At 36.9% G+C, this 23360-nt stretch overlaps 1 protein-coding gene across 1 annotated transcript; it reads left to right on the top strand.

Annotated features, from left to right (window-relative positions):
- Window positions 1-2273: 2273 nt before the first annotated feature.
- LOC127264465 (probable prolyl 4-hydroxylase 3) lies at window positions 2274-5880 on the top strand. Its single transcript, XM_051294005.1, has 7 exons — window positions 2274-2626; window positions 2751-2847; window positions 3603-3700; window positions 3809-3906; window positions 5143-5272; window positions 5358-5545; window positions 5668-5880. The coding sequence occupies exons 1-7, from the start codon at window positions 2421-2423 to the stop codon at window positions 5745-5747; spliced, it is 897 nt and encodes a 298-aa protein (XP_051149962.1). The 5' UTR covers window positions 2274-2420; the 3' UTR covers window positions 5748-5880.
- The last annotated feature ends 17480 nt before the right edge of the window (window positions 5881-23360 follow it).

The raw sequence follows: 23360 nt of genomic DNA, 5'->3' as shown, positions 1-23360 counted from the left end.
TTAGTAAAAATAATTATTGTATAATTAAATAATTATAAAATAAAATTAAAATAATTAATTAGTTCGATTAAAATTTAAAAAATTATAAATAAAAAATTAAAATAAGATTAAGATGTATTAGTTTTTTTAAAAAATAATAATAAAATAAGTGACACAAATAAAAATAAAAAAGTGGACAAAAGTATTATTTATTTTTAACAGAAATATTTTTTTTTTTTACAAATTTTAATAATTAAATAAAAATAAAATTTCTACCATTTTAAATTATTTTTAATCGAATCCACCATTCCACGTGAACACCATGGCCCTACGTAGATCCAATAGGCTGTCAAAACAGGCATGGGCAGACGAATTGGAACGTGCCACGTCTGCATAAAGTTGACTGTTGTCAATGTTTGACTTTTAAGGATTTATTTATAAGGTCAAATAAGAGAGGAAAAGATAAACATGGCGCGCCACACCCGCAATTGTTTAATTACAGTAATTATATCTAATTACGATCAAATTAAGCACAATATTCTGTGAACATATATATGGTAGTTAGATATATATATATATTTTTTAAAAAATCTTTTATAAAGTTTTGAAAATTTTTAAAATAACAAAAAATACTGGTTTTGTTTGTTTAGTGTTTTGAGTTGATTTTTTCTTTTTTTTTTTGTGAAGTATTGAAAATTATATCGGTAATATAAAAAATAATATTTTATGTTGAATATTGATTTTTTATTTTTGTGAAATAATAAAATATATATATTGAAAATCCGGAGAAAAAATGCTGGACAAACAAACCCCTATTATTTAAGACTTTCTTCATCCACTTTCATTGAATACAAAGTTTTGAAAATAATATTCCTTCCGTCCACTTTAAAGGTTTACATTTACTTTTTCTTATTGATTTTTGAATATTATTTATTATATCAAAATATTGTATAAATTAAGTAAAAAAAGACAAAAATACTTATATTAGTGTCTTATAATACAAATATAATGATATTTGTATACAAATTTATACAAATATATTGATATTTTTAATGTTAAGTATAACGACGTAAAAGATAAATACTCCCTCCGTCAAGCTAGAAAGTATACATATTTCTATTTTGGGACGTCTAATTACAAAGTAACCATTTCATTAAATACCCAATTTTTTCCACAAATACCCCAATTTTATATCACATAATTACTTTTATACCAAAAAAGTAAGGGCAAAAATGTCATTTCACTACTTTTACTTACACATTATAATTAAAATACTATTATTCCTTAATCTCCGCGCCTATACTTTTAGCTTGGACGGAGGGAGTATAAAATTTGAAAGTGGAAGGAGGGAATAGCATTTTAATACTTTCTTTATTCATTAGTAATTTCTATTTGACTTTTGCAAACAGATAAAGATAAATTAGTATTTTATAAATATGTAGTAGTATAATAAAATAATATAATATATATTTTACTTTTGAAAAATAATGTAAAAAAAGTAAAAATATTTTAGTATTTAGTTGACACTTACTTTTTATAAAAAAATACTTTTTCTAAAAATTGTGTAATTAATATAAAAACAATGAGCGTATATTTGGACTAATATTTTGACAACTGTAGCTACAATATTAAATTTGAAATTCACTTTTTTGCTGAACAATACCAATAAACTTACAAAAAAAAAAAAAAACAAAATATATTAGTATTGATAACACATTATTTATATTTATATAATACAAATACAGCATCACGCAGAGACACACTGTAATTATAAATAACATTACATGCTTTTATTATAAACAACACATATTATATACAATAAACATTTACTCCCTCCGTCTTATGTTGGATGTCTGGGTTAGATACGAGAATTTAAGATAAATATAATTAGTAGATAATTAAAAATATATTAGTAAAAATAATTATTGTATAATATAAATAATTATAAATTAAAATTAAGATAACTAATTAATTTAATTAAAATTAAAAAAATTTAAAATAAAATTAAAGTGTGTAATTATTTTATAAAGAAAGTGACATGAGATATAGACGGTCAGAACAACAACATGATTCGGTATATGGACTGAAGGAGTATATTTGTCTTTTTTATGGGTGCTGGTACTGATTTATATTTTCAAATAAGCAGGGTAACCTACTAACCTTTCCTTATTTTGACAAATGCATTTAATGCATTCAAATATTCTCGAGTACAAATACATGAAATTCGAATTTGCTATAATCCACTGCGGATGACACTACAATTTACAATACAAGATTTGGAAAATATTCCCGACTCCGTCCGCCAGAAAGATTGCCTCCCTTGCAACCTTTTTGATAAAGTTTGCTCAAACACGCCAAGACAAACCGGCGATGCTGCGAGTCATCCGTTTTGTGTTGCAGAGAATTCGACGAAATCACTTGGAGAGTTAAAAAGCTGAAAAATGGCGAAGGGGAAAGGCAAGGGACACCGCCATCATCAAGCGAAGAAATCGTCTGCTGTTCTGGTCGTTTTGGCGGTGCTGTTACTGCTGACGGTTATGCTTTTGGTTCTGCTCGGATTAGGAGTCGTTTCCATTCCCATTGGCCGCGACGATGATTTCTTCACCATTGGAGATGGATTGAAATTGAAGCGCTTGAGGTTGGAGAGGTAGATTTGTGCGTTAATTTCGATTGTTGAGATTCCGCATCGCGATTGGAATTGATTTGTTCTTTGTTTTTTTGTTCGCGATTTGAATTGAAATTTTGTGCTTCGATTTTGTTTCGAGTGATAGCATTAGAATAGGCGAGGAAGGATCGGAGGAAGGAGGAGAACGTTGGACGGAGATCCTCTCATGGCGGCCTAGGGCTTTTCGGTATCATAATTTTCTGGTGAGTTTGTGGTTGATCACTTGATCTGGAGGAATTTGATGCAATTCGATTAACAAATTGCTTGGCGATTGAGATAAATTTTTGAGTCACAATGATTCGTATATTTTAAATATTTAGTTCTAAACTTAGTAAATTTATATTTATATTTTTGATCTTATTCATAGATGACCATTTAGATTTGACTAACATGGTATTAGAGTCTGTATAGTTTACCAACCCGTGTTTGTTTGATACATGTACGTGAAGGTCTCCTAATTTTGAAAATTTTTCAATAGTTTGTAGCTATTTCTTTTTTCGATTTTGCTTTGAATTCTGATTTTGTTGAAGTCATGTCTGCATCCGTTTGCTCGTTCCTCCATTGCAATGAGAGTCCTGCTATTTCCGATTTTATGGAGAGTATTCCCGTCGTTTTTTTGTTTCAGTAGAGGGTCCGGTCGTTTTCGTTTTCGGCTCTATTAGAGAGTTACGTCGTTTTCGACTTGAGTAGTGAGTCATGTAGTTCTTTTATCAAACATATTCAATTTTAGATTTAGTAGATTATATTTAGACAAGTAGATCTATATTTATATTTGATCTTATCCATGTATTAGATTACATTATTTATAAAGTATATCGAGTTTTTTTGTATTGCAGACTCCTTATTTATAGAAAATCAGATAATTTTCCCCTATAATTTCTACAACACAACATCAACACCAGATTAAGAAATATAAGTTTTGATTATCGACAGCTGATTAGTTTCGACTAATTTACAGTCTAAGAAAGAATGTGAGCACCTGATAAACCTTGCCAAACCTCACATGGAAAAGTCGAAAGTGGTCGACAGCGAGACAGGCGAAAGCGTGGATAGCAAGTATGCTCTCTAATTTCTTCTCATCTGTGCTTGAATTGAGATTCATCTCTCTGAATTATGCTTTCCTCTCCTCTGTTCATAACAACACAAAGATCCTTCGTGTTCTAGAGTTCGCACAAGTTCTGGAATGTTTTTGGCAAGAGGTCAGGATGAAATCATCACCAGAATCGAAAGAAGAATAGCAGATTTTACTTTCTTACCTGAAGGTTAGTCTGATTCAGTGACATTGATTCGAATTTCGCCTCCAATTCCTTGTTTCATGCTTGGTGTTCTACCAATTGGATGTTCTTTTACAGAGCCATAGATTTACAGTCATTTTTGACACTTTTAGGTTGTGTTTGTTTATGGGTTTAGATTTTTTAATAGTAAAAAATTTAATTTGAATAATTGATTGATTTATACCAAATATTGATATGATATTTTGAATATAAAATAAATTTATATTATAATATAAAAAAAATAATAATTGTTTGATTTGATAATTTTTTTAGAGAAACAAAAATGTGAATAGTAAAAGCAAAAAAAACAACAATTAAATATTTATGCATTATATTTATTTTTATTTTTATTTTTAGACTTTTTGTACTATTTATTTTATTTTTATTTTTTAAAAATAATACTTCTTCAATCCATAAATTAATGTCATATTTTATTTATTTTTATTTTGGACTGTAAAAAACTATTGTCTTAATTTTCTTTTTAAATACAAATTTTACCTTTTTATCATTTCGTTCATTTACCACTTTTAATTTCTACTTTACCATAAATAATAAATTTGTCAATTCATAACAAAAAAAACAATTACCAAAAAAAAATTATGCAAATATACTTTAGGATAATGAAAATTAGACCGAGGAAGTAGTATTATTTCAATTTTACAAAATAGCACATTTAATTTATTAATCAAGTATTCCCCCGTTCCATTGAAATGATGCTATTTTTTATTTTTGTCCGTCCCAAAACAATGGTACAATTTCTTAATTTAGTAATTGTAATACTTACCTAACGTAATAAATACACTTCCAACTTACAATATATTACACAAATGTCGTTACTTTTATATTACACTATACTAATAGGAGTATTTTGTCTTTTTTATTATAATATAATATAATACTAATATTTAAAAATCTACATGCAAAAAACAAAAGCCACTATTTCACCGGAGGGAGTATTTAATTTTTATGATTTTTAAAAAATTACACTAAAATTAAAATATCGTATCTACTTTATTCTTTAAGCAAAACAAAGTCACCAAAAATATATATTTTTATAGATTCTCACTTGTTAAAATTTTCTCTTGTCCGTTTAATCTTTATTCTTATTGATCTATTCAAATAGCTGCATTTTTTACATGCAATTTTATTCTTTGTTCTCATTTTTTCAAAATTCCATTTTATGTACCAAACATCATCTTACATATGAAATTAGAAATGTTTTAGAAAATGGAGAAGGCCTACAAGTTTTGTACTATGAAGTGGGGCAAAAATACGAACCACATTTCGACTACTTTGTCGACGACTTCAACATCAAGAAAGGGGGCCAGCGGATCGCCACACTTCTTATGTATCTGTATGCAAGACTTTTCATAAGTGTCTTAAAAATCGTCGGCACTTTTGCACGGCTGTTGTTATATTGCCTTTATATATTTACGCAGGTCTGATGTCGAAGAAGGCGGCGAAACAGTGTTCCCTGCTGTCGGAGGAAACTTCAGTTTCCTAACGAGGAATAATCAGTTGTCCGAATGCGCCAAGAATGGCCTTTCTGTGAAACCCCAAAGAGGCGATGCGCTACTTTTTTGGAGCCTAAGCCCGGAAGCCACTGTAGATCCCTCAAGCGCACATGGTGAATTTCAGTTTCATATCAATATACTATTTAAATAAAAATAAAATTTTTATTTTAAATTAATTTCAAATTACAATGGAATGAAGTCAATTTTCTTATTGTTATACTTTAAATTGGTTTAGGTTCTTGTCCGGTGATCAAAGGAAACAAGTGGTCCGCGACAAAATGGATTCATGTTCATAAATACAGCGTCGAGTCTTAGACCCAAGGTATACATTTTATCCACTAATATGGACACTTAAGTTTTAGAGGGCTCCGATAAAAATAAAAAAAAGAGATGTTTATTTGATTATATATATAATATAAAAATAATAGATTTTTGGTTTGAATTTGAAGATTTTGATGGATAGTGATTTGATAGGGCATGCGGGTCTTGCCCTTCCCACACAGATCAATCATATCATGTCATATACTTATTTATTTTTAAATTTATCAATATTCTATTTCATATATATATTTGCAATGTTTCAATTTCATTTTCAATTTTTTTTAGAAAAATTGTCTTTCATGTTGCTTTATGTTAGAGTCGAGTAGGAAGAGAAAGAGATGTCAATTCCAAATATATACTACTCCCTCCTTCTCACATAACGTGTCTGCTACACTGTAGACACACTATTTTAGAAGAGATGTAATTACTAGATAATTAATAATGTATTAGTGAAAATAATTATTCTATAATATAAATAATTATAAATTAAGATTAAGATAACTAATTAGTTAATTAAAATTAAGAAAAAATAAAATTTTTAAAAAATTTAAAATGAGATTAAAGTTTACATAAAAATATTCGAGCTAAAAGTTTACATAAAATGTCATTTTGAAGCTCAATATTTTTGTATAAAGTTTTAGAGGTACCTTCGCTTGGACTTCATGCGATAATTCTATTACGATAGCTTTTTTTTTTTTCTTTTTTTTCTTTTTTTTTTATCTTTGGAAATGGCTCCGTTCGAAAACTCCTTTTCCAAGTTCAGCAGGGAGTTGATACGGGTCATCTTATCATCAAGTTCGTCCCCTAGGAAGTATGTTGGTTGGGCTTAAAGCGTCTCGATTTTCTTGACTAAAATTCAATTGCATTGACCTTAAAGTCATTTTTATACGAGACTCTCTCCAAGTCTCAGTCATTAGCTATGATGTTGAAATTGACCTCTAAAGTTTTATCATCATCAAGGGGCCCAACCATAGGGTTGTCCTCTGAAGCTTGAGTTGTCAGATCCTCAAAAAAGGCTCGTTGTTTGGGACAACTTATTGTCCAAAATTAACCACTTCGACCTCCATTCTTGATGCGTCGAGAGCTGGTGCTGCAAATAATTTTTGTGAAGTGTATTTTTAGTCCGGTCTATTTGTGTATGACCTATCTGGAACTGTCCATCTTGCTGTTCCAGCTCCTCTCGAGTAGACTTGGTTGTCCCTGACGCTGCCTCTTCCGCCTTTGCGTCTCGTGAGAGGCCGGGTCATTTTTAGCCTCGACTATTGGTCCATCTCCATTCCTTGGGGGTCTTTCCAGAGCAGCATGTGTGGTGCATTGTAATAATCACCCGGTCCACTGAGTCCACGCGCCACACTTTGCCATTTTTCTCATACCTGAGATCTATCACTGTGTTGCTAGGTGACGTCCTACCTCACACCGAGCTCATCGTTGGAGGTTTAATCGACTTTCCGAGCCTCTCAAACACCATCTTTCTTGGGGAAGATTTCTTTTTGTTGTTTTCGGAACCAGAAATTGATTCATAGGTTTTCATTAGATGTGCTCCAACGGCATTAATCGGCATAGGAAATGGTTGAACATCAATCTTTTTATCTTGTTTTTTTTCCCCAACTATGCCTTCCCTACATCGGGGTTGTCTTCCCGCGTATGTAAAGAATGAGCTTCGTTCTAGTATTCTTGGTCCCGGGCTGTCTGAGCGTTCATCAGGAGTTGCTCTGGTTTTATAGCTTTTGAAGTGAGTTATAGAAAATTCTGATATTCTTGAAGGTTTAGCTTCTCCTAGAGCTGGTGATTCATATTGTTGATCACCATGTTCACCATTTGGCTCTCCAAAATTCGTACCTGGCAATGACTCTCGGCACTCCGGAAACGTTTGAAAATTTTTATACTGATTCTTCATTATTTTGGCGTCGATTGATAAGGTCAGACACTGTAACCTTCGGCAGTGTGCTGTAGGACCGTTCATGGAATGATTTTTCCAAATCTGCCCACATCTCCACAAAATGTGGAGGTAAGAAGGTGTACCACATAAAGGCTAGTCCAATAAAGAACAATGAAAATAACTAAAGTTTAACCAACTATTATTTCCGAACTTGTCTCCACATTATGCTGTGAACCGACTGATATGTTCAATAGTTGGGCGCGAATCCTCTTAAAAAAAAAAAAACTATTATTACCACATTCTAATAAAACTTGACGAATATCTTTAGATAACATCCTTGGATATTTATCTATGTGACGTTGTAAGTTACCTTTACTATTTTTTGAATCAACCCCCAATAAATGATCATATGCTTTGCACTTGCATTTCAATGGTTTGCCTGCCTCTTGTGGTAACAACTCAAAATGTTGTCATACTTTAGACTTTAGCTTTGTTTTACGTTTAAAACCTGATGTTGCTTCCGATTTCTTTCGATCGGTCTCTTGACTTGTAGAGTTAGACCCCGAAAAAACTGACTTAAGAATCCATACTGACTTCATCCTCATCATCTAAAATCTCAATATTTTGTTTGAGTCACCTATACAACATAAACAATTTTTTATTACAAGTTATAACAATACGGATCCAGAGTAGGCAAACATCATATTAAATAATGGAAGTACTAGTTGTTCACTTCAATATACCATATTCATTACTGTGATGTCAATGCTGTTAAAAAACTAGTGAAATAAGAGAACACTTTAACAAGATATTTGAAATACAACCAAAAGAGACAAAATACAATTTTAGATAATATTTTATGTTAGAGTTCATTATGTTTTATAAACAAATTTCTATTATTGCAAAACTTAAGAAATTTCAAAAAAATTATTTCAATAGTCTATTAAAATTTTAGTAATGTAAAAAATATTTTTTTAAATCTAGAAATCAAAATTAAATTGCAAATCATCCATACATTCAAATTTTTTTTAAAAAAAAAAACTCAAAATCTTTAAACTTAACTAAAAATAAATTATATTTAGAAAGTAAAAATAAATTAAAAGATGAATTAGATGAGAAAATACAAAAATTTATCTGAAGAGATAAACTGCTAGAGCAATCACTCTTCTAAATCAACTACTCCAAATGAACTCCGGGGTTATGAAACTTGAGAGAAAAATAAGATTTTCAAATCGAAATTCCAGTTCGACCGTCTGCACGGTGCGGTGGGCTGCCGGATGCGCCAATGCCTGTATTTTTCTTTCTTTTTAGGAGAAATAGGTATTAGTGTAGGCCTCTAGGAATTAGGATTGTTCACTTTAGTTATTAGTTACACTAAAAAAAAAATTAGTATATTTGTAATGGAATTCCGTTCCTAAAGTTCACGTAGCTAACGTAATTCCATCTCTAATTCCGTCTCTAATATCATTATTAACAGAAAAAGTGAATTTAGTAACGAAAAAATCTCGTTACAAAATTAATAATTTCTTGTAGTGTTAGAATTTAAAATTTTTATAATTTATTTGGTGCCATACAAACTTAAAATGGTTTGTTTTTTTCTTTATTTTCTAGAATTTATTTTTATTTAATATAATATAAATATTATAAATTTAAAAACAAAAACAAAAAATACATCAATCCAAAACTTAAAATCCAACCTCAATTTTTTGTTTCAGATTATCAGCTCAATTCAAATTCCGACCTTCCGACCTGAACATGACTCTAATTTTTTTCATTTCGTATTAAATTGATATAATTTTTTTTAAACCCGAAACATCCAAATTCTAACATAAAAATTTTCAGATCAAACAAGTTCGATTTTTTGAATTACGTAGAATTTTGACACCCTAGAGCTGATCCCCATGGTGTACCCCTGGAGCTGGCGGGATGGTTGACTGTCCGGAGCTTCCGAATGCCATGCTACCCATGAGTTTATTTTATTTACTCACTAATTTATAGACATATTTTATATAAATCACCGTTTGTTTCTTTTATTTTATATTTTTGAATTCTAGTTAGTGTTGCTTGATATGTAATTTGGACTAGTTTGCAAAATATAGCTAAACTAGGCAAGTTGTGTGCGAGTACAAATTGTCTAAATAAGATAATAATCATACGAATCTTTTTAAATAAGACAACTACCATAAATATAATATATTACTTTTAAATATATTTTAAAAGTGACCACGTTCAACCATAGTCTCTTAATTAATTACTCTATCCGCATTATTCAATAGAGTTCTTGATTTTCACATTGAGTGAGAAAAACCCTAAATTCGAATATTCTCTTAACAAATCCAATCATAGCACGACAACATATATGTATATTCTTCACTTGGAATTAAAGAGCATTATCCATCAGCAAAACAATTGCATAAGCAGGTTATAGATGATCAAATCATGCATAAGGACACATTGTATGTTACACCAAGATCAAGAACTGTTGTAGATTCAAATATGTTCCAAGATTCAGTACATCTTCATCAATTTATTTGCATCAACCAGTTGTCGGGATTCGATGGATCTTCAGGGATGGGTTCACATTCGATATTCTGTAACCTCCTAACCATTTCAGAATCATCTTCTTCGCCACCACGATGATCAATCGACGCAGGCTCATCATTATCATTATTATCATCGACAACATTGAAAATCCGATCCAAGAACATCTCGGCACCGCGGCTGCTCTCTTCCAAGACACCTCCGATGAACTGATCAAAGTAAGATCGGTCGACATCCCGTGTCTTCCTCACCGAACACAGCACAAAATCCTCGCAGCCATCTCTCACACAACTTCTGAACTTCTCGTCCAAAGAATATTCTCTCATGGCATAATAACATCGTTTCCCAATTTCATTACCATAGACACGACCATCCTTCTTGTAGGTGTGTAAGAACGTCTGCCCACGCCCTATTACCACACTTTCCCTCTTATGAAATATCGAATCAATTCTTACATGCTCAATCCATTTCCCACTCTTGCCGCATCCCCGGAAACTTTTTCCGGAGATTTTCTTGATCTTGGTCAAGAAAAAGACTTCCCGGCAATTATCGTAGCCTCTGAAGATATCCCACGGCTCCTTTTCGCCGTAAATGTCGAAGGTGGGAATGACAGGATTGAACCGAATTGGCAACGGCAGTCGATATTTACAAACCTTGTTAAGAAGACACAAGATGATTTCTTTTTCGGTTAATCTTCTAGTATTTGCTTCCAAGATCAGATTCAAATACCTCTGGGCATCGATGAAGCTCCTCGTCGGAGGATCGATAAAATCGAGTGACTCGCCTACGATTTTCTTGATCACTATACACAACGCGTAATCGTGGCAAGAGTCTCGGACACAGTTGGTCTGGAAATGGCTAGAGAGAGTATACTCTCTCAACAAGAAATTGTTCTTGTCGTCGTTCCTCCTCCTCCTGCCTCGACTTTGATCTCTTTTGAATTTAAAATGCTTTGCTTGACCTATTATTTGTTGTTCGTCGTCTTTGATTAAGGTAGTTCTGCGATTCATCTTCCAGCTCCCATTGCCGCATGAGCGGATTCTCGAGTTGCTGAATTTCTTGAGCCTTGTGAAGAAGTATATTTCATCGTCTTCCCAGAAGTCTTTGAAAATTTCTGAGGGAGCTTGGTCGCCATAAATGTCGAAAGTGGGAATTCTTCGTTTGAAATGTTGGGGCAGCGGCACTTTGGTTCGAGTCGTTTCGTCAAGAAGAGCGACCAAGATTTCTTTTTCGGATAGTCGGAATCGCGCCATTGATGAGAAAGGTATTCTCAGCCAAATTAGATCACAGAATTTGTATTCGTCTTCAAGTTCAACTCTTGGGCAGAAAGTTGATGCTCCTGGATCGTAAATATTGAATAAGAGAATACTAGCATTTGAATCCTTACTGTGCGCGGGTGTATACTTAATTAAAATATTTAAAAAATAATAAATAAATTATAAATAAAGCTATTTTAAAATAATGTTATATTTTTTATTTTCTATATATATTTCACAAATAATAAATTACATTTTATAAAATGTAATATAAAATAGAATTATTTCAAATTATTGAAATAAAATTGTTACGTACGAAATTTAGAATTAGGTTAAAAGCCCAAGGTAAAAAAGAAGAATGGGCCTGGCAATAGGGTTGATTGAACTGGCTGAAGGACACCGTGAGGAAATCAAGGAAAATAAATTTATTTATTTATTTCTAAGGAAAATACAGGACGGAAGGTTCTCAGGTCGGTAGGTCCTCAGGACGGAAGGACTTCAGGTCGGTAGGTCCTCAGGACGGAAAGACCTCAGGTCGGAAGGTCTTCAGGTCAGTAGGTCCTTAAGACGGAAAGTCATTAGGACGGAAGGACCTCAGGTCGGTAGGTCCTCAAGACGGAAGGACCTCAGGTCGGAAGGTCTTCAGGTCGGTAGGTCTTCAAGACGGAAAGTCATTAGGACGGACGGACCTCAGGTCGGTAGGTCCTCAAGACGGAAGGACCTCAAGTCGGAAGGTTTTCAGGTCGGGAAGTCCTCAAGACGGAAAGACCTCAAGTCGGAAGGTTTTCAGGTCGGGAGGTCCTCAAGACGGAAAGACCTCAAGTCGGAAGGTTTTCAGGTCGGGAAGTCCTCAAGGCGGAAAGACCTCAAGTCGGAAGGTTTTCAGGTCGGGAAGTCCTCAAGGCGGAAAGACCTCAAGCCAGATGGTTCGCAAGTCGGGAGGATTGGCGGTCGGACCCATACTATTGTAGATTGGCAGTCGGGCCAAAAGAGCGGAAGGTCTGTGGTCGGCTCAAGGAGTGAAATATAGGGAATTTTTGGTCTGCTGGGGACACGTGTCAGCATAAGAAAGGTTGGAAGACGGTTGAGAAGGAGACGTTGTAACCGTTCGGGTGACGGTTTTCAGTACGGTTTCCCAGGGAATATTTAAGGATTTGGATCATCATTTGGCAAGGGATCTTCAATCAACTTCAACAAAGCAAAGTCAGATTTGGGGATCACCACTTTAAATTTCAGTCTTTTATTTTCCAGTTTATTTTCTGTACCATACAGTGTTTAGAGATTCCTAATCTCAGGCACTAATTAATCAAGTTTAAGGATATTTTCTATATCTTTGAATTTTACTTTATTTTTGTTGAAAAATTACATCAACAAATTGGCGACCACAGTGGGAGCAAGACAAAATTGCTCATTCCAATTCCGGCGATAATTTCATACGTCTTAGATCCGGCCGAATCATCGGAAGGGTCCATATGGCAGGGTCACAACCGCAAGCATCTTCGACACCGGTGGGAGAATCCGTTCCACCACCCATTGTGCCAAATGCCGGGGACATCCCACAACCACCAACTGATTGGTGGTCTTATGTTCAACAAATGAACAACCAGCATACCTTGGTTATGCAGAATATGTTGCGTGAGCAACAAACGAACATGTTGCGTGAGCAACAGAGTCAGTTGCAGAACATGATAGATCAAGCATTGTCAAGGGTTAGTCTTCAACCCACTCAAACGCCACCAGGAGTGTCACCGTCCAGACCACAGGCAAATTTCGCAGGGCCATCATTCGTGGATAGTACATTCCCAAGTGCCACAAATCCCAACCGAATGGATCGGGGAAAAACTCCTTTGACTTTTCCCAACAATGTTCCACTGGGACCAAGGGTTACCAATTCGCAGCCGAACAATACAAGGGAGGACAGGCCTGAAGGATATATACATGATCCGATTCATATTCCTGTGCAGGATCCGTTCCAGGTTCCTGATCATCAACGCTTTCATGTAGATCCTGATGAGATTGCACATATATTAAGGGATCAGTATGGATTAACTCCTCAGATGGCTAACCGCCCTGCATATCAAAGACCTTTCCCAGAAAGGATCATTCATGAACACCCTCTCCCAAGGAATTTTCGACCACCCGACTTTCATGCATTCTCAGGGGAGGACGGATCTTCCACCATAGAACATGTTGGTCGGTTCACAGCACAATTAGGAGAGGTTGGCAATAACCCTTTTTATAAGTTACAGCTGTTTGGTTTGTCTCTTACCAGAACGGCGTTTTCATGGTTTGTAAGTCTACCTCCTGGACAAATTCAGACATGGGAAGGATTGGAAATGGCATTTCACGCTAGATTCTTTAATCCTTTACCAGTTGTTTCTTTAACTGATTTACTTGAATTGAGACAGTATCCAGAAGAAACTGCTTCACAGTTTATAGAAAGGGTACGATTGATGAAGGGACGATGTCCTACGGTAATCAGTGAGAAAGAGATGACCAATTTAGTGGTCCGGAATATGCATAATCGCTTAAGAAAGGCACTCACTGCCCTGGATGTTGAGGATTTGGCAAATCTTGCATCCAAGGCAGGACGTCTAGAGTCTTTGTTCAGAGAGGAAGAGCAGCATAACAGGCGTAATAGAGGCCAACATATGGCGAGTATGGGAACAGAAACATGCGACTTTGATTTTAATCAGTCAGAAGAGATGGCAGCCGAAATCCTTTCTGGAAAACCGTATGTATGTCCTAAATTGAAGCCAGTACCAGGATCTGAAGGAAAGGAGCAACCGACCTTTGATAGTTCGAAAGCTGATGAAATCTTTGATATCCTACTGACTGATGGGCAGATTCGTATTCCAAAGGGCCAAAGACTTGCCACTAAAGAAGAAATCAAAGGGAGACCATATTGTAAGTGGCATAATTCTTTCACACACACTACAAGTCAGTGTACTCATTTTAGGAAGGAAATTCAAAAAGCCATCAAGACAGGTCGGCTCAAATACATCACTTTAGGTGTAGACCAGCAACCATTTCCGAAACTAACAACTGCAATGGTTGACATCCAACCAAGTTCGGAAACAAGGAAAAGTTCGGTCAATAGTGGACAAACAGGGGAGCAAACTAGTCCCGGAAAAAAGAAAGGGAATCAGCCAAACAGCAGCCGACCGGAAGAACGACTCAAGGTTGTTGAAAGGCCAGTCGCTGAAAAATGGGACCGTCCAGACGGTTCTTTTAACGTGGAAGTGAAGGAAAAGGTTTTAGTGAAAGACCACCCGACCAGAAAAACGGGTTCAGTCGGGAACGAGTGGGCTCGAAATAAAAAGCCTTTACCCGTTGATATAGATCCTCGTTTCCCAGGTATGAATCGTACACAGATTCGCAATGCCAAACGCAGGTATGCTGCAAAGTATGGGAAACGAGTTCCTGCAGTGCAACAAAGAACCGACGAACAAACTGCGGCCGACCACTTGACAGGAGATCAGTCCATTAGAGTCTTTACAGAACAAACGACCGACGAGCAGGGAGCGGCCATTCAGTCTCCAATAAGTCGGTCCAGTCGGGTCTGGTCAGGAAAGCAACCGAAGGACGGATTAGGAGCTTCCGACTATACCAAAAGAAGTTCGTCGGGACAGGGGAAAGGTAAGGGAATGGTACATGAAATAATTAAAGGTTTTAGATGCCAACATTGTGAACGGATCAACATCAATCCATCTCTGGAAGAATTTCGTATTGAATCCTTGACGGTTCAATCTCGAAATGAGACGAAGGAAGAAGTGGTGCCTACAGAGGAAAATTCAAGATCTGTTAAATCTCGTCTGGGACCACGAATCCCTTGTCGAATGACAGAGGTTAACCAGATGAGTGATGAACCGACGTGGGCGAGTCTGGTAGATGATATTATGGACGAACCTTTATGGGCATTCTTGGCAGATGGCGAATTAGAGGAAACAGAGTGGGCAAAGATTACAGATTCTGAGCCTCAGTCGGAAGCACCTTCAATTGTGTTTCCTCCTATTCCAGAGGGTGCGAACTCCCATTTGAAACCCCTGTATGTTAATGCTCACATTTGTGGGAAACCAATCACAAAGGTTTTCGTGGATAATGGAGCAGTCTTTAATGTTATGCCATTGAAGACTCTCAAGAAGCTAGGGAAAGGAATTCATGATCTGTCCCCTGTGGAATTCGAAATGACAAGTTTTACAGGGCAGCCGACCAAGCCTGAAGGTATGATGGTTGCCACAATTGAGGTCGGACCAAAGAAAATTTCCACTGTTTTCTTTATTGTGGACGCAGATACCACATACTCTCTTTTGCTGGGACGAGATTGGATTCATGCCTCTCAATGTGTGCCATCAACCTTGCACCAACAGTTAATGTTCTGGGAAGGAAATCAGGTCTTTAAAATGGAAGCGAATGACAACCCATTCGACGTAACAGAACAAGTGGAAGAGTCAGTGTTTTATTCTAGTCATTTGGCTCCGATGTCTCAGTTGTATATGGCCAGGGAATACCCAAACAAGGGTTATAAAGTCACTGGCCAGAACTCGATGTTCTATTAAAAGAACACCTTTATTGTATGGCTCATGATAAAGCCACACCCATTTCTGTATAAGTTGTTTGTAATGGAAGATACAACTTTAGAAGTATGTAGTTCTCTTATTAATAAGTTCTATTTAAAGCAGTTATTACATAAAGTAGAAAATAATAAAGAGATTCTGGATGTTCACCTCCAAGAAGATGAACAATTTCGTTGGCCCGACTTATTAGAAAAAACAGAACCAACAGCTTCATCACAAGACCCGTTATTGGAGTTTAATTTAGGAACCGAATTGGTTCCAAAAGTGATCAGGTTAAGTGGTTATTTGTCTAAAGAGCAACAAACAATGATGCTTGAAGTTATTAGAAACAACATTGATTGTTTAGCGTGGGATTATTCAGAGATGCCTGGTTTGACAAGAAGTCTAATAGAGCATCGATTGCCCATCAAAGAAGGTTGTAAACCTTACAAACAACCTCCAAGGCGAATGAGTCCAGATCTGATGCCTCAAATCAAGGAAGAAATCCAAAAACTTCTCAAAGTGGGTTTCATTCAACCTTGCCGTTATGCGGAGTGGCTGGCTAATATTGTGCCAGTGGTCAAGAAAAATGGTAAGATAAGGATATGCATCGACTTCAGGGATTTGAATCTAGCTACCCCTAAGGACGAATACGTGATGCCTATGGCCGACATGCTGATAGATGCAGCAGCAGGGCATAAAATCCTTAGTCTGATGGATGGCTATGCAGGTTATAACCAAATATTCTTGGCAGAAGAAGACATTCCTAAGACAGCATTCAGATGCCCAGGGGCTTTGGGTATTTATGAATGGACAGTCATGCCATTCGGGTTAAAGAATGCAGGGGCAACTTACCAAAGAGCCATGAATTCAATCTTTCATGATTTAATTGGCAGATCTATGGAAGTGTATATTGATGATGTTATAGTTAAATCTGCCAGTTTTGACGAACATTTGAGAGATCTTGAAGAGGCATTTGAAAGAATGAAGAAGTACAAGTTGAAGATGAATCCGACCAAATGTGCTTTTGGAATATCAGCCGGGAGCTTTCTAGGATTCTTAGTTCATGAGAGAGGAATTGAAATTGATGCCAATAAGGCTAAAGCCATTCTTGATAGTCGGCCACCCAAGACGGTTACAGAAATCCAAAGTCTGTTGGGTAAGGTGAATTATTTGAGGCGTTTCATTTCTAATGCTGCTGGCAAGGTCAGACCCATTACTAAATTATTGAAAGCTGGAAAAATTGCCTTTGAATGGGGTCCCGACCAACAAACGGCTTTAGATGCTATCAAGCAGGCATTGGTTCATCCTCCAGTCTTGATGCCTCCCAAACAAGGTCGGCCACTCAAACTTTATTTGGCAAATACATATGAAGTGGTTAGTTGTTTATTGGCGCAGGATGGTGATGACGGGAAGGAAAGGGCAATTTACTATCTCAGTAAAACCCTTACAGGACCAGAACTGAATTACACTATGCCAGAAAAAATGTGTTATTCATTGGTCTTCGCTTGCACTAAACTCGAGCATTATTTGCTGCCCAGAAGAGTTGAGGTCATATCAAAGGTGGATCTCATCAAATTGATTTTACAGAGACCTACTATGAAGGGCAGACTCATGAAATGGGCCATCAAATTGGCTCCTTTCGATCTTCAACATTCCCCGCTGAGGGCAATTAAGGGACAAGCAGTAGCCGACTTCTTGGCAGAATTCTCACAAGTCGGGTATTCTCTTTGTGATAGTGTCCGACCATTTAGTTGTGCATCATATCTGGATAATCTACAGGTCGGATGTGTGCCTTATATAAGTACCAGAACATGGTTGATGTTCTTTGATGGTTCTACCTCTGGAAACAAATCGGGGGCAGGGGTCTTTTTGCAAGGACCTGATGGTCAAAAGATCAACTTACAACTACGATTGGAATCCATGACCCATAATTCGGCAGAATATGAAGCTTTAATTTTGGGTTTGGAGGCTTTAATTGCCAGGAAGGTCCAGTCTGTAATCATAAGGGGGGATTCTCAATTAGTAGTCAACCAGGTAAACAATCAATATGTGTGCAATTTCCCTCATCTTCGCAGATATAGGGACATTGTGAGTCGGCTACTGACAAGAATCTCAGAGGTAATAATTGAGTTCATTCCGAGGAAAGAAAACCAACGTGCTGATGAATTGGCTCAAAGGGCATGTAAAGGAATTCTGGAGGATATGTGGTCGGAGGTCAAGTCGGGCATAGAAGGAAAGACAGACCCGATCTGCGAAGTTACGGTCGGGCAGGAGACTATCGGACAGGACCCCGACTGCGAAGTTACGGTCGGGCAAGAGGATATCGGACAGGACCCCGACTGCGAAGTTGCGGTCGGGCAAGAGGATATCGGTCAGGAGTCCGACTGCGAGGTTACGGTCGGGCAAGAGGATAATGGACAGGAGCCCGATTACGAAGTTTTTATCGGACAGAAGTCCGATGGCGAAACAGTGTCCGATTGGAGAACAGAGCTTATCCTGTATTTACAGAATCCTGGTGCGAGTGTTTCAATTGCGACACGATTGAAGGCTTTACGTTTTCAATTGATAAATGGAATTTTGTACAAGAGATCATTTGAAGGTTTACTTTTGAAATGCTTGGGATCTAAAGAAGCTCTAGAAGTGATGACAGAAGTACATGGTGGGATATGTGGAGCTCATCGGGCAGGTCTCAATATGAGATGGGCCATTCATCGCTTGGGTTTTTTCTGGCCTAAGATTTTTGAGGATTGCATACAATTTGCAAAAGGCTGCCTGGAATGTCAGAGACATGGAAACTTGAATCATTTGCCAGTAACCGAATTGCAATTCTTGGCAAAACCATGGCCTTTTAAATCGTGGGCTATGGATATTATTGGTAAGATACATCCTGCTTCATCGAAACATCACTGTTTCATTTTGGTCGCGACTGATTACTTTACCAAATGGGTGGAAGCAGTTGCTTTGAAAAATGTGGATCAGAAAGAAGTGATAGACTTCGTTTTGAACCAAATTATTTACAGATATGGTATTCCTCAGTCTATAACAACCGACCAAGGCTTGGTCTTTACAGGGGAAAAGTTCTCTAATTTCTTGGCAGAATTCGGTGTTCGGTTACATCATTCTTCACCATATTATCCCCAAGCCAATGGACAGGCGGAAGCAGCAAATAAGATTATCATTGGGATTATAAAGAAGATGATTGAAGGGAACCCAAGAAAGTGGCATTTGTTATTGTCTCAGGCTTTATGGGCACATAGAAATGCCAGAAATACGGCCACAGGGTTCTCACCTTACCAACTTACGTTTGGCCAAGATGCTGTTTTACCAGCCGAAATTCGAGTGTCATCTGGCCGAACAGAATTTACTGATAGTGATCTTACAAAGGAATACCAACAAATTATGTTGCAGCAGTTAGAAGATTTGGATGTTAACCGTCTCCATGCAATAGATCGAAGTGTGAAACAGAGTGAAATCAGAGCAAGGAGTTATGGAAAGAAAGTTCTTCACAGGACATTCCAAAAAGGAGACCTAGTCTGGAAGACCATTCTTCCTACATATAAGAAAACCGATCAATTGGGAAAGTGGTCACCGAATTGGGAAGGACCATACATTGTTCAAAAAGATATTGGAAATGGCGCGTTCATTATTGTAAATCATGAAGGTAGAAGAGTACATGATTGTATTAATGCTAAATATCTGAAGAGGTATTATCCTGCCTTTTCAGATAACAAAACTGCCTGAAACCACATATTATTCAGAACCCATTTATGGGGGTTCGAACCTACTGGAAGGTTCATTTCTGTTAGTCATCGTGTAGTTGTGAGAAATTTTCTGTCTCTGAATCAGACTTTTCATCCCAGTGAGTGGATATTAGCTCTGGTTCTTCTTCAATAAGATCTTCCAAGTCTGGTCGGTACCTTTCCCATTGGCTTTGCATGTCATCTAGATCTTGATGGGTACGTGCTTGCATGTCTGTTAGGGCTTGATGTTCACGGTCAACAATGGTACGCAATCTTGAAAAGACTTTTCGTTGATTGGAAAATATGTTATCCCAACCAAGGTCTGGAAGTATGGTTGCTGCATGATTTTCAATCATTTCCATGTGATGATGGAGATCAGGGATGCGGCTGAGGATGTCATGAAGAGGTTCATACCCCTCAATGACTTTTTCCATCAGGAGGATGACGCGATGAATAGTTCTTCTACCTCGTTGGGAGAATCGGAATTTGAAGTCTAGTTGCTTGAGTATATATAACAAGTCTTCTGCATGGCCTCCAATAGGGTGATTACCTACAAAGAAGGGTTGAAGAACACCCTCCCAGTTGCTTGATGGAACATGAGGTCGGTCATTCGCCATGTTTGTTCACACTTTCAGTGTTTTGATTTTTAAAATATGCTTGGGAATATGTTTCTTAAAATGTGAGAAACAGTGTTCTTTTAAAGAAGGAGTTTGGTTCGTTTCCTATAAAGTTGGGAATTGAAAGGTGATCCTTGTTTTGAGAGAAGAAAGAAAAAAATGGATTACTAAGTCAGTTGTTGTTACAAAGGGGGAAATATTACAACAGTGCCCCTAGGGCAGTTTTTATTTGTGTCCATTTGTTTTCATCCCTGGATAGCCTTCTGGTAATGGCAGCCGTCTGATATCTTCTGATGAATTGGGATCGGGCTTGGGTTTTCAGCTCTTGATCCAATTCAGCCTCATTTTTGGTATACTTCTCAAGCAGATGCTGTTCATTGGTAATTTGCTTATCCAGGGTAGACTGTTCTTTCCTCAGCTCCCGCAATTCTGCCTCCTTTTTCTGAATGGCATCATCAACCAGAGCTTTCGTGATATGAATCTTCAGGAGTAGTGCAATATGGACGGATCGTCGGAGTTAGTACTTTCGAGGCTGAAAATGGACCTTCTGGAAGGGTTCCGTCGAAAGGAAGGGCAGGCATGTATTGATTCGCCATAGTTAGAATGTTTTGGGATTGTGATTCACACAGGCTTGTATTGCGAAGATGGAAGTTTATCAGGCGTGTTTCAGTAACTGGTGCAGTTGCTAAGGGAGTTTTTCAAGAGGGTAGTGATTTATGAACTTCCAAACATTGATTGTTAAATGGCGTTTGAAAGTCCCTTGGCGGCGGGCAAGTTGTTACGTACGAAATTTAGAATTAGGTTAAAAGCCCAAGGTAAAAAAGAAGAATGGGCCTGGCAATAGGGTTGATTGAACTGGCTGAAGGACACCGTGAGGAAATCAAGGAAAATAAATTTATTTATTTATTTCTAAGGAAAATACAGGACGGAAGGTTCTCAGGTCGGTAGGTCCTCAGGACGGAAGGACTTCAGGTCGGTAGGTCCTCAGGACGGAAAGACCTCAGGTCGGAAGGTCTTCAGGTCAGTAGGTCCTTAAGACGGAAAGTCATTAGGACGGAAGGACCTCAGGTCGGTAGGTCCTCAAGACGGAAGGACCTCAGGTCGGAAGGTCTTCAGGTCGGTAGGTCTTCAAGACGGAAAGTCATTAGGACGGACGGACCTCAGGTCGGTAGGTCCTCAAGACGGAAGGACCTCAAGTCGGAAGGTTTTCAGGTCGGGAAGTCCTCAAGACGGAAAGACCTCAAGTCGGAAGGTTTTCAGGTCGGGAGGTCCTCAAGACGGAAAGACCTCAAGTCGGAAGGTTTTCAGGTCGGGAAGTCCTCAAGGCGGAAAGACCTCAAGTCGGAAGGTTTTCAGGTCGGGAAGTCCTCAAGGCGGAAAGACCTCAAGCCAGATGGTTCGCAAGTCGGGAGGATTGGCGGTCGGACCCATACTATTGTAGATTGGCAGTCGGGCCAAAAGAGCGGAAGGTCTGTGGTCGGCTCAAGGAGTGAAATATAGGGAATTTTTGGTCTGCTGGGGACACGTGTCAGCATAAGAAAGGTTGGAAGACGGTTGAGAAGGAGACGTTGTAACCGTTCGGGTGACGGTTTTCAGTACGGTTTCCCAGGGAATATTTAAGGATTTGGATCATCATTTGGCAAGGGATCTTCAATCAACTTCAACAAAGCAAAGTCAGATTTGGGGATCACCACTTTAAATTTCAGTCTTTTATTTTCCAGTTTATTTTCTGTACCATACAGTGTTTAGAGATTCCTAATCTCAGGCACTAATTAATCAAGTTTAAGGATATTTTCTATATCTTTGAATTTTACTTTATTTTTGTTGAAAAATTACATCAACAAAAATAACAAAAATAAAAACATAAAGATACAACTTTGATTTCAATTGAATCTATCATTAAAATTTATATTTAATTAATAAATATATAAATTTAATTTTAAATAATATATAATTAATTAATATCATGATAAAAGTATATTAAATATAATTAAAAAAAATAAGAAAAATAAATAAAATAAAACAAATTTTATCAAATAAATATTGTTAATAAAATAAAATTATGTAGAAAAAATATTAAATATAATTATATTAGTTAATATATTTTTATTGGGGTTGATTTAAGAAATGGTAAAGGTAACTTAGAACGTGACATAGATAAATGTCCAACGATGTTATCTAAAGCTACTGGTCAAGCTTTATTAGATTGCGGTAATAAAAGCTTTTTTTTTTTTTTTTTTCGGAAGAGGATTCACGTCCAACTATTGAACATATCAGCGGATTCACAGCATAATGTGGAAGCAAGTTCGAAAATAACAGTTGGTTAAACTTCAATTATTTTCATTGTTCTTTATTGGACTAGCCTTTATGTGGTACATCTCCTTACCTCCAAATTTGGTCCAGACGTGGGCAGATTTGGAAAAATCATTCCATGAAAGGTTCTACAATCCACTGCCAAAGGTTAGAGTGTCTGACCTTATCAATCGACGCCAAAAGAATGAAGAATCAGTATAAAAATTTTCAAACGTTTCGGAGGGCTGAGAGTCATTCCCAAGTACGAATTCCGAAGAGCCAAATGGTGAACATGGTGATCAACAATCTCTAGGAGAAGCTAATCCTTCAAGAATATCAAAACTTTCTACAACTCACTTCAAAAGCTATAAAAGCGGAGCAACTCCTGGTGAACGCTCAGACAGCCCGGGACCAAGAATACTAGACCGAAGCTCATTCTTTACATACGCAGGAAGACAACCCCGATGTCAGGGAAGGCGTAGTCGAGGAAAGTGTAAATGAGACCCACTTGGTCAAAAAACAAGATAAGAAGATTGATGTTTAACCATTTCCTATGCCGATTAATGCAGTTGGAGCACATCTAAGGAAAACCTACCAATCAATTTCTGGTTCCGACAACAACAAAAAGAAATCTTCCCCAAGAAAGATGGTGTTTGAGAGGCTCGGAAAATTCGATTAAACCTCCAACGATGAGCTCGGTGTGAGGTAGGACGTCACCTAGCA

Source organism: Andrographis paniculata, unplaced genomic scaffold (assembly GCF_009805555.1).
Source record: "Andrographis paniculata isolate CXL003 unplaced genomic scaffold, ASM980555v1 Contig70END, whole genome shotgun sequence".
NCBI lineage: Eukaryota > Viridiplantae > Streptophyta > Magnoliopsida > Lamiales > Acanthaceae > Andrographis > Andrographis paniculata.
The sequence above is the reverse complement of the archived record's forward strand: the minus strand, read 5'-3'. Positions and strand labels throughout refer to the sequence as shown.

Coding starts and splice junctions, on each gene's coding strand:
- LOC127264465 (XM_051294005.1), top strand. CDS start 2,421: ATGGCGAAGGGGAAAGGCAAGGGACACCGCCATCATCAAGCGAAGAAA. Junction 3,701..3,808: donor GGCGAAAGCGTGGATAGCAA/GTATGCTCTCTA, acceptor TTCGTGTTCTAG/AGTTCGCACAAGTTCTGGAA. Junction 5,273..5,357: donor GCCACACTTCTTATGTATCT/GTATGCAAGACT, acceptor ATATTTACGCAG/GTCTGATGTCGAAGAAGGCG.